Source organism: Botryllus schlosseri, chromosome 14 (assembly GCF_051294905.1).
Source record: "Botryllus schlosseri isolate E-star chromosome 14, Bs_hap1, whole genome shotgun sequence".
Lineage (NCBI taxonomy): Eukaryota > Metazoa > Chordata > Ascidiacea > Stolidobranchia > Styelidae > Botryllus > Botryllus schlosseri.
The window spans coordinates 13112109-13131170 of record NC_137249.1 but is presented as its reverse complement, the minus strand read 5'-3'; the positions used below and the strand labels follow the sequence as shown (position 1 = coordinate 13131170).

Here is a 19062-nt window from a genome sequence, read left to right as displayed (position 1 = left end):
TGGGTCGAGTAGTGTTCGCAATCAATTAAAAAGTGGTCGACCGTCTCGTTGACATCGCACGCATCGCATAAACCCGTGTCATGACACCCGATTCTGCGAAGGTGCCAGTTGAGTCTGCAGTGGCCCGTTTGCAATCTTATGAGAATTGATGAGATTTTTCGTGAAGATATGCTGCAGCTTGGCATGATTGTTTGCGCCGGTTCTGTTATTCGGTGCTTATTACTTAATAGGTAATATTCTTATTATATCAGACTCGTGAAATCCAGTTCTGCACCAAACTACCAACATATTACATTGTAGCGATTGCGATGCATGTAACCACAAGTCACGAGAGATGGTTATGTCTTATAGGTGTTATCTTGTGAGCGATCGTAGGATTTTAGAATTATTTCGCGCCTTTTTGAATAAGCGTACACTTCACAAAGGATTAGGGTTAGAGTAGAAATAAGTGACAATTTGTCGCTATTCAAGTTACCGACACTGGCGGTCTGTTATTCGTTACTTATTAAATCTTTACGAGTGAAATCAAGTTCTGTGACAAACTGCTTACTAAAATATTACATTGTGGCGATTGGAATGTATGTAACAACAAGTTGTGAGAGATGGCTATGTCCGAGACATTATCTTGTCAGCGATCACGGGGTTTTGCAAACTATTTCACACCTATTAGAAGTGTTAGTTTGTGAACGCGGCTATTGTTGATATTCGAATCGTCGTCTACGCCGGCTCTGTGGCAAACTAAATACGTGAAAGTACGACTTGCCACCGCAGCCATAAGACACCACAAGAGAGATACCTATACCCGAAAGTACGACATGCCAACGCAGCCTACACCTGAAAGTACGATGTGCGAGAGATGCCTATACCCGAAAGTACGAAACACCGCCGCGGCCATAAGAATAACGCTATATTAAAGTCGCACTCACCGTAAACGTTGGGATTACCTCAAATTGGTCATATGTAATAATTTGGGATATACACATTAACTAAGTACCAATCACGTGACTATTTACTTGATACATATTCAACACCGGTCGAGAGATACCTATATCCGAAAGTACGATATGCCGACGCACCCATAAGAACACATGGCGAATCACCACCACAGCCTATACACAAAAGTATGATATGCGAAAGTACGACGTACGAGAGATGTCTATACCTAAAAGTACGATATGCCAACACGAGTTTCCAATACGACATGCCAACGCAGCCTATATACCTAAAAGTACGATATGCCAACACGAGTTTCCAATACGATATGCGACAGATGCCTATACCTGAAAGTACGACGTGCGAGCGCACCCATAAGAACACATTACGATGTGCGACCGAGAGGGGGGGTCCAAAAGTACGATGTGCCACCACGAGTTTTCCATACGATGTGCGACCGCACCTATACTACCCCATGCAAAAAAGCGCACACCACGACCGATCTACTACACTACTAGCGTATATCAAGAATCCAGAACATGCACATCAAAGAATGAGTAATCAAGTGAAAAAGAGACGGTGTGATAAGAGAGCCAAGTAGCTAAATGGATATGTAACAATACCGTGCAACTAACAATTGCGTTCATGATGAAAGATGTCGCGGGCCGCAAAATAAACGTTTGCCGGCCGCGGGTTGAGAACCCCTGTTATATGGTATCCGATTTTAGGAGCACAGATTACTTCATGCGTTTCTAATATATACCACATCTTTGTGCCTATGACGTCATAACGTACACAATTCTGGAATCTTGAAAGTTCTCATCCACTATGATGTCATAATATGTATATGTTCAAATTCAAAATGTTTTTACGTTGCTCTTTATGCGTTACTTTCGCGTTATCACCTGATAAAGGAGCAGAGTTCCGAAAGCTCGTGTAACTATAATGAAGTTATATTCATACAAGTGGATGTTAAACAGGGTGTGAAAGCTATCAAGGTCTTATATTTTCACGCGTGATACGTCACTTACTAAGCGTGTGATGGCTTAAATCACTCTATACCTCTGCATTCCGCTCATCGAGATGAATTGTGGCGTTACAAAAATATATCATGAAGTAAGATTATCAATTTTCAGATCTCTACACTTTCCCTCTCCTGTATATTCGCGCATTTTCAACAGAAAAGACCAATTTTTTCGGAGTACAGTTATTGGCTTATGCCTTGCGACTTGGTAGGAGTGATATCTATGATCGGATCCGAGCAATCTGTACTCACTATGCTTCTTATCACGATATCAAGAGTGATCGGCATCACGAGGTATGCATATATATACGTCTATACATCAGTGTTGGGATGACTCGAGTCATGACTTGACTCGAGTCAGACTCGAGTCACTTTTTCGTTTGACTTGACTTGACTCGAGTCACTTCGCCAAAATGACTTGACTTGACTTGACTTGTCGAATCAGAAATGTGGATTGACTCGTGACTCGGAGCCAAATTCACGAGTCAATTTCAAGTCATCGCAAGTAATCGGCGTCGATAAAAATCACTGTATCTTGCATGGTCGGATTTTTAGCGAAATGCTGGTGTAACCCGTGAGAGCGACCAATCATTCAATAATCGTGCGTTTTACTGAGCCTCCATTGTTCTCTCACAAATAAATTGACCGCAAACGAAGTGATCGAAACTTACAGCTTACGTTGTCGTAAACTAGTATAGTAAAGTAATTTAATAGCAAAATGTCTATTTCTGTTCTCTGTGCTTACCTTAACAAAACATATTGCTTGATTGAAATTGAATTCGAATATACTTTATATAGTCCTCAACCACTGGCGCAGGCTCGAATTGTATCATATCAATTTGTAAATGGGCAATGTATTGCAACTCATCAGTTTGTTCCTCAATTCTCTATTTTTGCTGGTAATTATAAACTGAGGCTGTATAGGTATATGTGAGCGATGCAGCGCCTTTCTGTCTGCATATTTAACTCTTAATTCGTTCATTGGTTCAGAATCAATGACCACTCAATCTGTATATCAGACAGCTAGTAAAACGCAATGTCGACGTTATCATTCCTAATACTTCAAATAGGCAACTTGACTTGAATTGTGACTTGACTCGTGACTTGACTTGACTTGACTTGACTTGACTTGACTTGACTCGACTTGACTCGAGTCACCTCCAAAAATTGAGTGACTTGACTTGACTCGAGTCACCTTCGAAAATCGATTGACTTGACTTGACTCGAGTCAAAATGTGCAATGACTCGAAATGACTCGTGACTCGAAGGTAGTGACTTGATCCCAACTCTGCTATACATATCACAGATGGATTTAGTGAGTCGCGACACGATAGTTATGCTTTACACCAGTGGTCGGGAACCTTTTTCATCCGAAGAGCCATATTGACCCTATATTTTCCATTTTAACTCCCAAAGAGCCATACATGCGAATCAACTATTACGTCACAATTGAAAAATCGTGACGTAATCGTAGGACAAATTCGAAATTACTACATGGGATTCGTCGTTTGCACCTATTTCCTCGGTAAAAACTCGTAATAATCATGCTGATCGTCTTATTGGAGTAATGAGTATGCAAACTTGAGTTACATAGATCTTTTGCAAGTTATATATTTTTATTTGATTTGAACTGAGTGGCCGGTGATATTTTGTGAGGCTCAAGACAAGTAACATTTAGAATTCCAACAGACGTAGACAACAGTAGAAGTATGAATATACTTTTTACACGTTTTTTACAGTTAATGCATCTTTTGATGTTGCATGGTATTTCTGATGGCTTTGTAGTTTGGTTGATAATTGTTGTTCATACAAAATTTGAGACTTTCTTCAGTTATACGAGATCGTAGGTTCGTCTTGATGCTTCTCTTAAATGCGAGGACCCATGGTGATATACGTAGGTTGAGCCAAACATGGTCACTATACAGCTGTATACATACCCACTGTAATGTGTGATGTGTCAGTGACGTGGGGTCGGGGGAGGCAGGTGACGCAGCGCCTCACATACCTACCAGATTTCGAACATTTTTACTACCAAATTGTTCGAAAACACAGCGCGAAAGGTGAGATATGGTATATGTGAGGCACGGCCGGGCCATGCCTTACCTTACCTGTGATAGCGCAATTCGTCGTAAATTTCATGGAACTTATAATAACTGATATTAATCGAATGTATTTGTCGGACTGATTCCGATTCGATATCTCAATTTGGCGATATTCGCCGGTATCATAACGTTGCGCCACTCGCCTATATTTTAACAGTTACTACAAAGCTACGTTGTCAATCAATAACGTGGATGGCTAGGGCGTTGTTTATAGTTTGAACTTGTAATTGTTAATGTCTCTTCCACCCACGACAGTTCATTTCTCGCCGTAGATCAGGAAGAAAATGTGTATTTGTAAACTGCATTGTGATAAAGGCGCCGCCATGTCTCCTATAGTCTCTTTCATCAATCAACGTATCGTGCAATCCAGGATTTCGTGGCGGGTATATCGAAATCCGGTGTTATATTGGTCGCTTGTGATACAGTAGCTTAAATTTGAGGATTTTGAAAAGGGGGTCCGAGCCCCAAACCCTTAATACGCTACTGTATAAACTTCTCATAGACATGTTTATACTACCAAAATAACAATTATACTGGTGGTACTGATGATTAAATAACAAGTTGCTGCAGTTTTGATAAATTAGGCACAAAAACAAAAAATTCGAAAGAGCCATATCTTATGCCCAAAAGAGCCATATATGGCTCGCGAGCCATAGGTTCCCGACCACTGCTTTACACAGTAGCATCGAATTGCTTCAAATGACATTGATACCACGACATCACATTTGGCCTTGTGAATCACATTGTACATTGCACTTTATATGAATCCGATAATTTCCATTTCGCGATTTAATTTTGATGAAACAGCACTTTTTTAGCCACGTCAATAAAATTTTGACCAGCAGTTGATGAATTTGTTGTAGCATTTCCCCTCGCCTCAAAATCTTTGGCTATACCTATCTCATATTCATTGTCTGATTCCGGTCCAAACCCTAAAAAACACGCGACCGATGTGCCGATATGAATCCGCACCCGTATATGGATCTCTCACGTCATCATATCACACCACATCAAAACTAGAACATCGATCGAACAATACTGCTTATATGTATTCTACAAATATCTAGCGTATGTCTACTGACGAATATCCGAAAACTTAATGCTGACATCAAACCCGGTCATAACTAATGAGTAGGGCGATTTTTTTCCTTACAAACAGAAGATTCTGACCTAAAAATACAAAATTTTGACTTTCTTTTACCTTTAATGACAAAATTGTGACCTCGTGACTGACAAACTTTTACATGAAAAACTTGATTGTAACGAAATCTCGACTTACGAAGAATTCCAGTCGTTAAATCACGCGTTATGGTAAAAATAATTAAAATTTGTTATAGTACAACGAAAGATACCTCCCTACATTCACGGGAAGAAAGTGTCTGTCCTTACTAAGTATAGCTTGCCAAGAATAGTGAAAGGCCGTTCAACAGCAGCAGTTGTTGTCTGGCAACACAGAAGTAGTCCGTGCACTGCTGGTGACACACCGTGTTGCGTCATTCTGACAAAGTTGTCTACATCACAATTTTTAATCATGCGCTTCTTGATATAAAAACCAATGCCCACGCTGTCTTGCTTCAATTAGGATATTGCGGTACGTTGAGCATAACGCCGTGTCAACCTATTTCTTCCATTTGACTGTTCATGATTTACATCCGTCTACAACGGTATGCCTATAAGTAGGCTACACGCTGTAAAATGTCAAATGATAAGTTCACAGACAGTGCAAACATTTACGATACAAACGAAATGCAGGTTGCAAAAAAACTTTGAATTTTTAAACAATTATGACAATTTTTTGACATCACGGTTTAATTTTGACTTATTTCGACATTTCAATAAAATCGCCCTACTAATGAGGTTAACCATCACTTTCATTAGGTCGAATATAATAACACTGTCTTAGCAAAACCACAGTGTTGCTTGTGGTATTCATGGTGTTTTTCAACTACAATGGTCATTTACACCTGGCCGCAATTCTATATTTTGATTCCGTATCTGCCGACTGAATAGCGCGGCCTACTTCCAGGCCGTTTAAAGACATCGCTTACGCGGACTGGGTGGCGAGGAGGAGCCTAGATAAACATTCATCACTTGGGAAGGATTCTCGAGTCGACCTCGGTCGGACTCGAACACACAACCTATTGGTGTTGCAGCTGTGGATCATACGCTCTCTCGCCACCCAAAAAAATCCACAGTGTGGAGGAGCGAGTTATCATTGCACTTATTTTACAATCGTCCGATTTTATCTCATGTAATGATCTTACTTTTTCAGGCCATTTTGGAGAATGTCCATCGCACCATTCGTCATTTCGCTTTCGCTTACATGGATTATATCGATGTTTATTGCAATATTTCCAATAATCAGTACTGACGACGAATTCCTCACCTTCACAACGTAAGTTACAACTTTGACGCATTTACGATCTATACTTGTAAAGTAGAGCTGTCTTACACCCCAATCATGTGCAAGACTGATCACAAACTGGAAGGGGTTAATGTTGATTTTCTTGCTAAGCGTATGATTTACCCAATGATAAATTCGACATTAGGCTATTGATACGAATGACACTGGTGAACGTAATTTTTGTAGACTTTGATCAGGGAATTGCTTTCGACTAACGTTTGGGTGCTGAATTAAATAATGACTTCCGTTTTTCTCTATCACGTCAAGTTTTTGAGGTAGGCACCCACCCCATTGTCTCCTAATCAACCCACATAAAAGTACTACTTTTAATATTTTGTGTTTATTCTATAAAACGATTAAAAAAACACAAGCAGTCGAAATTAAATCAATAAACTCCAAAGAAACATTTGCGCTGTTTTATTTGGTTGATTTAAACTAATATTGTTTCTGCAGGACGAATAACGTGTGTGTATCAGGGTACAAATTCACGCTAACAACTTATAATTCTGTGGGCTGTCTCGTTTAATACAGGATCAATAGTCAGCTAACATATGTATAAGCTCCATTCTACTCTAGTATCTTAGCCCCATCATCTTCAGGTATTGGGGGATGCTTTCTCTTTGCCCATCGCTGACTATGCCAAGGTTTTCCGGGAATTTATTCCGATATTTTAGCTTTTTTAAATGTCTGCTGTCCGACATAAACATATGGCTGTGACACATGTGTAGATTACAGTGTGAATTAGTACACGTGTGTATTATAGTAAAATTGAAGATTTTGGCCCGCCAAAGAGTTGTACAGGTACACTCTATGCTTGGCCCGTGACTAGCAAAAGGTTGTCGACCCCTGTCGTAGAGCAACAACTTGACGTGGTAGAAGAAAACCAGCGACATTTGTGGAATCAGTATACCAAAATCAGCCTATATTAAGTTCAAAATCAAAGTCAAGAAAGTTTTCGTCCAAAATTCTTGCCCAGTGTGATGATGGTATTAAACCAAGGATATAATTATATCATGGCGTCCACATATTGCTTGCAAATGAATTCCTGTACTTCCATTAATGCATTTTAACGTTGTGGCTTGTTGACTTTTCGAGATATGATATGGAAACTTCGGAGTTGGCTACATCCGTTCTGATAATAATTAACGTTTATATAATGATCACGACTCACATAGATAAGGCGATTGAGTAAGAAAGTAGCATTACTTGGTGAGTTCATTGCTCTTAGACCTTTCTGGTAGGGATAGTGGAAACCTCTGAAAGGTCAAGGTTAGTGTGTACGCGAACTTCTTTGAAAGGTTCGCGAACACCATGACGTCACGTGACATCATACTGCTAATTCCAACCCTACATTTCAGTGAAGTGATATATATCAATGTACACCAGGGGTGGGCAATTATTTTACTCCGCGGGCCAAATGAGCAGTAGAAAATATGTTGGCGGACCGAGTGAAAAATTTTAGCCGTATTTTCCAGCGTATGTTAATTTTATTTCTAAATCACATTGTTATTAATGCTGCTCAGTGAATATGTCGCTGTTAGGAAATGAGAAGTGGCGGTTAAGTAAAAAATCACCTGTTTGTCGTCATGAGTCGAAACAATGTGGAACATGATACAATTTTACCTCTTTTTAAACCGCTCTCCACGTTATTCTATTATTACACTAAGACAGTGGTTGGTTCTCAAATTATTTTAGGCATGCTTCCCTTTATCGTAGTGAAAACTTTCGACCCCCCTATCATGATATCACAAAATCTTAAAAAAGAGCAACGAAAATGCTAGCAATCCCAACGGATATGGTTTGTTGGCATGGAAGGTTATTGCTGATGATGAAATAATTCTGTAATATCAAAGTCGGACAATGCAAACAGCCCTAAGTATATTACCATGATATCGGGGCGAAGCGCGAAAATGTTTATCTTTGAACTTCGGATTCGCGTCCCTCTTCAGACGCAGTTCGAGAACCACTGCACTGAAATGTATATGGCATATTACAGTGTATGGTATTGGTCGCTGATGCAGTGTGCAGCTGTAATAGCCTTGATGTTGAGCGAAACTTGCAGATTTTCTGAAATTCGCCCTCCCTTGACCTAGGGTGTCGTGTTTTTTTCATAAATAAAATCCTTAATCTCGGCGATATGCTCGGCATAACTGAAAGCAGGGGTTTACCACCAACTCCAGTATACAAATATTTAGTGCTCTAACCTTCTTTAAATTTGAGCTTTCGGCTTACTTTTTTGACATGCCTTTTCAGCCGTTATGAGTGATATATATGATGAGTCTTGTTTTACGAATTAGAGATTTGAAAACCCCTCACGTAACAATACCGTGTAATGCGTAAGGCGACAATGGCAACAAAGAAGGTTTTTCCTAAACCAGTGGTTCCCAACCGGGGAGGAATTCCCCCCTTGGAGGGAATTTTGCAATTTTTAGGGAGGAATTCCACTTTAGAATTGTAACGGATTTTCCAAATTATTCATGTCCGAACTGTCATGTAGTCAACCAGTTATATTCGAACGTATTCTCATTATGGCTGTTTCTTGGTTGCTGAAAGTATGTTCAAATGCTATTTTTTTTATCTCTCTTTCACATACAAATCCCCCCTTTTTAAACTAGTTCAGATGTGCTGCAGTTCGCAAGACAATTTTGTAGGCCAGCGACGGCCTCTCAATCAAATATATCCTAGGCAAACAAATGTCGTGCCGAATCTATCACATCATGTCCTCTAGTGAAAGTATTTATCTTTTATTTTCAAATCACATTTTCAGACAGTGACAAAATATTCCACCGTCATCGATTCAAGTCAAAGAGATCGCCAGCCTTGCTTTATTTTTAGTGAACAGCTACCCGATCGGAAAAAGACATGTTGAACTTGGTGCAATGTTGCCGAAACGTAATAGATGTCCTAAATTTCAATGAGCTCCAGCAGGGAATATGATCACGTGTATGTTATATATCAGGGCTGTAACCAAGTCACGAGGCTCCGAGTCCCAAGTCAATCTCACTTTCATAGTTTTGACTCGAGTCAAGTCGAGTCATTTTAAATTCACCATTGAGTCAAGTCCGAGTCCAAGTCAACGAGCAAAAGGTCGAGCCTGAGTCATGGTATTATGACTCGAGTCCGAGTTCAAGTCACACTCAAGGCAACACTGTTTGGTGATATTGAATGATTTGGATTTATGATATACTAATCTTCCTCACTTTTAGCAGTTTCTAGTCGCGTTGTCGAGTACCAGGATCAATAGACGAAATTCCAATAGGATGGTCACTTTACTGTTCTTCGAAATTCCAAGGAAATATCGGTCTTGGCCGTCTTGTAGTCTCGAGTCATATGGCTTGGCTCGAGTCAGGCACAATGACTCGAATCCAAGTCGAGTCAATACCCAGATTGTCTCGAGTCGAGTCGAGTCGTTTTCGCATTTGGAGAAAATGACTCGAATCAAGTCGAGTCATCAGAAAATGGTGACTCGAGTCAGACTTGAATCTGGTCAACCCTGCTATTTATGAAAGTATCAATATTATTGGCCAAATGCATACGTAAGTTTGAGAAAAAATTCGCGAGACCAGAAAATTTATGCATACTGATTTTTCACAGCAGTTATATTAGTGATTGGTGCATGGTAAGCCGAAAACACAAATGGAAGTGTGGGGGTCTGTTGAGTCAAGCCTTCCTGAATTTGTTTGATTGGGACCAAGACCATTGCATTTGAAAGTCTGCAAAGTGTTATTATAACACTGCTAGAAACAAACACTCGGTACCGCCCGTCTTATTCTCTCAGTCAACCAACAGGTGTTTGCGTGGTAAAATGACGTTTTTTTAATCATCGGGTAGATTTATCCCGAGGGGGGAATTTTGGCTTAAATTTCGGCCAAGGGAGGAACGAGATGAAAAAGCTTGGGAACCTTTGTCCTAAATTATATGGAAAGTGTGATTTCTAGTGTCTTTTATTGCCACTCATACTTTGCTCCATTGCCTTTATTTTGAATTTGGGTCATGCATGCGAGGTACGTTGGCAGCGTAATTGTGGCATATTAATGACCAGGATTTAAAGTCGACGAATTTCCTGTTTAGTTGATACAGGTTATGGTTTTAGTCCACGCGTAAACATTCAAAAATCAGGTTTCATGGTACGAATTCCAAGCAACCTTTCGCGGGCCGCACTTTGCCCAGGTCTGAATACACGATACCTAGCGACGACTCGGGCAACATAATACCACAAGGCTGAAGTGCCTATTGACGTTTTAAGCGTCGCCAAATGTATCAACTGGGGCAATCAAATGATACAATAATCCCATAAAATCAATTTCGACGAGAACTTGCCAGGGAATATAAGATTACGGCTTGACGGTCTAGGCCAGACCGGACAATGTATTCGGTGTCTGAGTATTGCTACGTTGATATTGAGCAGAGTGCAGAACGGATTTCTATACTTGCTACCGATATTACCCTATTAACAAATTATACAGCAGTAGCCAACACCCCAATCGCACGGATTTGGTTCTTATGATACAATAAACATATGAAATCAAGACACATCAGACAGCGACATCAATTTCATTGATCGGTTGCGGGGTTGTAATGACTCGAGTCATGACACGACTCGAGTCACGATTTTCAGATGACTCGACCCGACTCGAGTCATTTTCTCAAGATACGGAAATGACTCGACTCGACTCGAGTCAATCTGTGTATTGACTCGACTTGGACTCGAGTCATTGCGCATGACTCGAAGCAAGTCATTGACTCGAGATTCAGACGGCCAAGACCGACATTTCATTGTAATTTCGAAGCCAACACACTATTGGGATTTCGTTTGTTGGTACTGGTGCTTGAAAATGCGACCAGAAACTGCTAAAAGTGAGGAAAATTGGTATATTATAAATGCGAACCATTCAATATCACCAAACAGAGCTATTATTATTATTATAAGTAAAAATCGTGATAGTGGCGCTTATCACGGCACAGGTTTTGTGCGCCACTTTTATAGTTGTTTTTACAATGAATTTGCATTATCAAAATATATACAGCAACGCTCAGTTCTATGGGTATACCAATATGCACATCCAATGTAAGGAGCTAGCCGACAATATACAAACACGACATTTGGTTGTACAAATAATGAATATACACCATGTATTAGCTATACTATATAAGTCTTCCAGAAGATATCACGAACTGTACAACATTATCCAATATCGTTGGATCTGTTAAAACGTCTTTCAGCTCCCAATTTATTCGGCTCACTCGCGCAGCATGATGTAGTTGTCTTCTTTGATGTTCATATCTCATACAATGTAACAAAAAGTGCTCTACAGATTCTTCTGCATTACATTGCTGACATAGTGGAGTCTCAAAACAACAGATCTTATGCAGATGTTGATTCAGTCTGCAATGGCCGCTTCTTAATCTCAGTAGAATTACGTCTCTTCGCCGTGTTCCAATCTGAGCTATATCGTCGGTAATTGATGGTCGCAGATTCTTATACGCTCTTCCGGTCTCAGTGCTTTGGTACATCTGATCCCATTCACATCTACAATGGTGTCTCAAGACGGACAATGCATCACGCAGAGGTAATAAGTGATTGTTCCCTTCGTCCCTTCTTGACGCAGCGTCTTTGGCTAATTGATCGGCGATTTCGTTACCACGAATACCTGCATGCCCAGGTATCCAGATGAACGTGATTGATTTATTGTTATTTTGAAGTTCTGCAATATATTCTAATATATCGTTCACAACATAGTCATTGACCGACCCATGATTGGCGATGGCGGTTAGGGCACTCAAACTGTCACTTACTATAGCAATTTTACTCTGCGTGTTCCTTTCAACCCACGATAATGCATCTTTGATGGCATGCAACTCTACATAAAATATTGAAAACCATTTAGGAAGCGTCGCAGACAGTTTTACATTCAGCCGAGGAATGTATACGGCATAACCACATCCTGACAATGTCTTCGACCCATCCGTATATACAAGTGTATGATCACTGTAGTTCGAGAAAATATGGTCCTGGAATATCACCTTAACAATTTCTGCAGCGGAATTTCTGCCAAATGATTTTGTCAATGATGAGTCTACATCAGGTGCTTGAGCAATCCACGGGGGTATTGTTAATATGACTTGCCCAGTTGTTTGCAAATCACGAAGGTCAGCACCACTGGTTAAGGATCGAAAGGTTGAAAATCTTTCATTTATTAAACTGTATATATCTTCCCATGATTCTTCCAATATCGAACTAGTTGGGTGGGTTTGTTGGGTGCTGAGACAATATCTATATTTTAAACACAGATACAAGTGCCGTAGGGATAGAGGCATATCATTGCATTCAATTTCAATTACAGAAATTGGTGTACTGACCATCGCTCCGCAACATATACGTAGAGCTTGATTGCGAATAGTCTCGACTTTCTTCAGATATGTCTTCGGAGCGAAGAAGTATGCTTCCATACTGTATTCGATTACTGATCTGATGAGAGTCCTGTAGAGCACAACTAGAAGATTATTGGATGCTCCCCATGTGGTACCTGAAAGCATTCTGAGTAAATTGATGCGGCCCGCACATTTCGTCGCTACGTAGTCGATGTGCCCCTTATAGTTCAGTGTCTTGTCAAAAATAATTCCCAGATACTTGAAATCGTCCACAAAATTGATAATATGATTATCAATGCATATTACAGGAATCGTGACTTTACGCCTTCTTGTAAAGAGCATGGCGACCGTCTTCTCCTTCGATATAACAAAACCCCATTTAGCACACCAGTTGGAGATCGCAGTTAGGCTGGATTGAATACTTTGCGTCGGCTCAATAATATTGAGCCCAGATTGCCAGATTGCACAGTCGTCAGCATATAGTCCAAGCTGGGAACATATAACTTGAGGAAGGTCATTAATCATAATTGCAAAAAATAAAGGTGATAGTACACTTCCTTGTGGGATACCATTTTCCAATTCATTGATTCCTGAGAGAGTGCATCCAATCCTTACTTGAAATGTTTGGTTTGATAAAAAGCATTTTATCCAAGTTGGCAGTTCCCCACAAATTCCGATTTGTTTCAGTTTTAAAATTAATCCATCACGCCATACCATGTCATAAGCCCGTTTAATGTCAAGGAAAACCGCTAATACAACCCGTCCATTGTTAATTGCTCGATAAACTGTGTCATGCAATCGAAGAACGTGATCGAGGGCTCGTCTCCCTCTCCTAAACCCGGACTGTGATGTATGTAGTAATCCATTCTTTTCCAAGTACCATGAAAGTCTATTCGCCACCATAGTTTCCATTACTTTGCACATATGGCTGGTCAGGGAAATAGGACGATAAGAGTTGGCAGAGGTAGGATCTTTACCCGGCTTCAAGATAGGGATTATCACCGCATGACTCCAATGTTTCGGAATAGTACCCGTTGACCAAGAGTAATTTATTATCTCAAGCAATCTCAGTAAACCTTGGTGCGTAAGATTTTTGAACATAGCATAGCATAATTGGTCGCCCCCAGGTGACGTATTTTTCTTGGTTCTTAAAGCCATGGCCAGTTCCGTCAATGAAAAGGCGATATCAAGTTGATCATTACCGGGGCCACTGTAACAATCAGTCAAAAGAAGACTTTGTCTCGTTGCAATAAAGTTCGACGGGAAATTCGAATCGCTGCTTACATTTTTGAACGTTGAAGCAATCTCATTAGCGATTTCATGGTCGGCTGTAGTTAAGTTACCATTTACTTTCAATGAAGGTACCCCACGATGACTATGCTTATTGGAAATTGAATGAACTACTTTCCATACCTTTTGTAGATTAGCGCGTGCTTCAAGGGTTCCACAGAAAGCCCTCCAAGAATCTCGCTTCGACGTCAATATTACCCTCTTACATCGAGCACGTTCCCTTTTGAATTGAAGAATGTCATGCTGGTTAAAGGTTCTTCTCATTTTCATAAATGCTGCTTTCTTCCTTCTTACGGCCCTAGAGCACTCTTCATTCCACCAAGGATTCGGAGATTTCCGATGGTTGCGAGTCATAGGAATTGATATACTAGCAGCATGGAGAATGCTTTCCGTGAATTCATTTACAACGGCATCAATACTAGCATTCGATTCTGAATGACTATTGGTACCTACATTATTTCTGAATGTTTCCCAATCTGCTTTACCGAGTGACCAGCTGGGTGGCTTTATTTTCGCTCTCTGGGTTCTGCACATATACGTGGTCAGCACTATAAGGTGGTCACTATCCAGAACATCGGTAGTTACGTGCGTCGAGCATTTGTTTGCGATATCCGCTGATGCTAATGATAGGTCAATAAGCGACCATCTGTGTACAGCATTGCACGCTGTATTCAAATGAGTCGGTGACTGGAGATTGAGAGAGACGATCGTATATTTATCTAATGCATCGTATAAGTATGTACCTCGTCTGTTTGTTACATCCCCACTCCACGCCCAGTGGTGCGCATTGAAATCGCCGAAGATCAAAGCCTTTCTTGATAAGTTCTCCATGAACGAGAACGTGTTGCGGTCTACTGGTGAATCTGGTGCAATATATACATTGCATATTTTAGTTCCACATACATCAATGCAAAGAACATCGATAGCGGGGGGTCTGGTGACATTACATCGCGTAAACTTCAGTTCCTGTTTGATGATTACTGCCAGTCCACCACTGCGTACAGTTTTATCTAGTCGTAGTATGCAATATCCTTGAAATACCGGCTTATAATTCGCAATTAGATGCGTTTCCTGGAGAAGTATGATGTCAGGTTGTGTCGGTAGTTCCGTTATGTATCTTTTAAATTCAGGTAGCTTTCGGTATATACCACGACAGTTCCATTGTAATATTAACAAGCCATTATGATTGAAGATTGTCCGGTATCGTATCTAGCATATCTTTTATGGCTGTAGAATCGAATGATAAACTCAACCACTTTCCAAACGCTGACGATATCAATGTAGGAACATCTAGTTCTTCGTTCTGTCGACACGCCACAATAATTCGGTTGATAATCTCCGCCATACAGGCGAAAAAGAGCAAGGGGTGGGTATTGGATAGAATCTTATTTAAATTACCGACGTCATATTCTTCACTTTGGGTGACATCATCACACGAACTATTTGGATTACAAAGCACGGGAGTACTTCTTATATGCGACAGATCGCAGTCATTCTCTTTCGTTTCATTCGGTTTTGATACAGTAGTTTTCGGATTTGATCTCTTTCCATTCGCAGAAATGTTTTTAGCACAGGTCTCGGCATATGATAGCAAGCGGGATTTGGCCTCTTTGTATTCCAAATTCTCTCTCTCTTTTAATGACTTGGATCTTTGCTTCTTGTTTGTATATGGGACATCCAGCGTAAGCTGCACTGTGTATTCCTCCACAATTGACACATTTACGTTCAGTAACAGTGCACGTTGAGTAATTGTGATCATTACCGCCACATCGTACACATCTGAGTCTGCCACCACAGTGTTTATAGCAGTATGGCCAAACCTGTTACATTGATAGCATCGCATTGGTGGTGGATTGTAGTGTTTAACAGCAAATCTCAAATACCCCATCGACACATGTTCGGGAGGATTTGGTACAGCAAATCCGAGTAACACACAAAGACTATTTTCATACCCCTTTTCCGTTTTCCTCTTGAGCCGGCCGTTTGGCGAATGTAACATTTTGATCTTTCAATAACTCTAATATTTCTTCGACAGTAACCTCAGATGGCACTCCATGAATAACAGCTCTGACGACGTATGGTCTATCAACGTTTTCGTGTTGGATAACTTTGATCGGAATTGATATCTTCCGGGTACAATCCGATAATGTGTTCAATCGTAGAAGATTTTGAGCTTGCTTGGCGTTATGACAAGTGATGAGGAGACTGCCAGATGCTAACCTTTTAATGTTCTTGACATTGCCGACCGTATCACATATACATTTCAGCACCTTGGTTGGATGATATAATACCATACGACGATCTGTGCCTTGGATAACCACCTTTAATCCACGATGAGAATCGCTTTCTATAACACTACTACCTATGGTCTCGATTTAGCAGGGGGACTTTGCGTAACTTCATCCGTTGACGATCCAGTAGATTTTCGCTTATTGGATATCTTCTTTGGGTTTAGGAAGACATTAACTGGAAACTGAGCAGTCAACACAATGACTTGGACTCGGACTCGAGTCATAATACCATGACTCGGACTCGATCCTCTGTTCGCTGACTTGGACCCGGACTTGACTCGGTGGGAATTGAAAATGACTCGACTTGACTCGAGTCCAAAATAGAAAAGTGAGATTGACTTGTGACTCGGAGCCTTGTGACGTGGTTACAACCGTGATCGGTTGAATAAGCATCATTCGCTGACTATCTTCATGTAGTGTATTTCGCTCTTGATGTTGTGAGATTGAGTAAACGGAAAGCTGGGTATTATCAGCAAACCTTTGTAACAAAGCATTAAGTAAAATTTTTGAGATTGTCGAATTGCGTACTCATTTAATCCTAATTTGTTTATGCTGCTAGCGCCATGCATAGAGTGGCCTGAAGTTGAAATAAAACAAATTTCAACCAAAGGTGTTTCAATGAAGTGAAAATTGTGATATATGAAAAAGTTTCATGATGCCGAAACTACCATGGGTCGTTTGTGAACGTGAACCTCTAAATTTCCGAGGCTCACACACAGAACGCGAACGTGAACCTCTATTTCACCTCTACCTCACACCACCCCTACTTTCTAGTCCCAATCGCTTGTATATAATTACAAGTACGTGTACGAATATCAAGTTAAACAAAATTAAAGGGTTGTGAAATGAACCGGAAATGGGGCCAAGTCAAGACTGCTGCAGCGCTAGCTGCTTCTAGTGGCCGAGAGTAACGCAATAAACGTGCCACTTTCTATTTTACAGACAGGATGACGCTGCTTTGCTCCAAGTAGTCTGTACTGAAAAAGTCGGAGATATAAATAAGATTTTTGAAAAGCACTACGGCAATTTTCGACATAACTACGGCAACATAAGTGACTTGAGGTATACATGAATGAATCACATATATACCAGACGAATTAGAAACTTTGTTATTGTTATTGACTATAAAATAATGTCATAATGCTGCATTTATTATGCCGTGTTCGTTTATAGGAAAAATTCAGAGTGGAGAGAGTTTCATTACTACATCGAAGCACTTTTCAACATTAGGAAGACGCACCGATTCGGATATTATCACGGCCACGGTCTCTGTCTGCCATCTTTATCTCCAAGAGTGAGCGCAACTTCAACGCAATACACAGTTATGATATATGCACTGAATATCACCTGTTTTGTGATGATGGCGGCTGGCTATGTTTTGATATACAAAATTAGGTTGGTGAACAAGTTATATAATCTGATTCCTGGTCCTAAATGTTGATTTCATAGATGTAACTGTAAGCTAGACTAGTGTAGTAACACGAAATAGAGGGGGAAGCGATGGGTGTAATTTGTTAAAAACCGATAACACATCTCCAATGGACGTGTGTTAGAATCCCCTGTTATGACCGTCGTCTACGCGTCGGGAGTTACTCTCGGCTCCTCGTCGCCTATCTCACTGTTATTGTGATGCATTGAAAAGCGCAGACCAAAACTGAGTCGAGGCGCAAGTCGACAGCAAAGACCATACGATTGGGATGCATGGGACCGAGAGAGAATGACTAGCAACTGAGAGAATGAGTGAAAGTCTTCCTTAAGAATGCGAAAAGCAAAGACACTAGGAACTTTATGAAATTCATGTCGTGATTCACAAGGACCAAAAGGCGATAAGCGCTACTGTGCCGTGCAAATTAGTGATTATCACGAAATGGAGGTGCTGGGACGTTAATCCTCACAGTGATGCGAAACTTAAATCACAAAATATTGAGAGTCCGCTCGTTATTAAAAAAGCGTTATGAAATTCTATTGCATTATAATGCAAATTTGTAGGCGGACCTCAAAGAGTGAAGTGTCGTCCGCTGACTCTGACGAAGACTCGGAATTGAAAAGGAAGATCTTCTGCATTTTAGCAACTGATTTTCTTTGCTGGATTCCTATATCCATCTACGGAATCCTTGGTTTCGTTAACTTGGAGGAAGCAGGTGATTCAAATAACAGAATAGTGCCAGATACAATCGGTTCTTATTGAACAGAGGGGCCAGGATATGTCAATTGAGCCACAAACTGAATTAATATAGTCCTGCCCCCAATATTCCAGTAAAACTTAACTTTCAATTCAATTAAATTAGCGCCAAGAAATTGCTAAAATCTAGTAAACAAGATGTGACATATATTAAAACGTACTCCGCTAGCCGTTCTATGGAATATTTATGGAATATTTAAAATTTACTGCGTATTGTTGCCGTAGTACTCAAGACGGTATTGCAAAAATGATCTTGTAAGATTTATCTCGGTGGTCTTCAACAAGTATTATGCGCTTCGAGTGTTTGTAATGGATTTATAATAATAACTTGTCAAGCAATTGAAAATCTCAAATCCCCACATCGGTATCGCTAAACTCTTCCAAGTTATATAGATGAACGTGGTTTATCTGCCTCGACGACCTGATAGAGCTTGTGTTTAGATGCTGATATAAGAGCACCGCAT

The 19062-nt window shown here is 40.4% G+C and overlaps 1 protein-coding gene across 1 annotated transcript in view; it reads left to right on the top strand.

The window, feature by feature from the left end:
- Positions 1-19062, top strand: part of LOC145455064 (uncharacterized) — a 63530-nt gene that overhangs the window by 40175 nt on the left and 4293 nt on the right. Inside the window, exons 7-11 of the mRNA XM_080333017.1 lie at positions 2070-2251; positions 6332-6454; positions 17359-17478; positions 17590-17811; positions 18406-18557. Of these exons, the coding sequence (XP_080189143.1) occupies positions 2070-2251; positions 6332-6454; positions 17359-17478; positions 17590-17811; positions 18406-18557 (799 nt within the window). The remainder of the gene's footprint in view (positions 1-2069; positions 2252-6331; positions 6455-17358; positions 17479-17589; positions 17812-18405; positions 18558-19062) is intronic.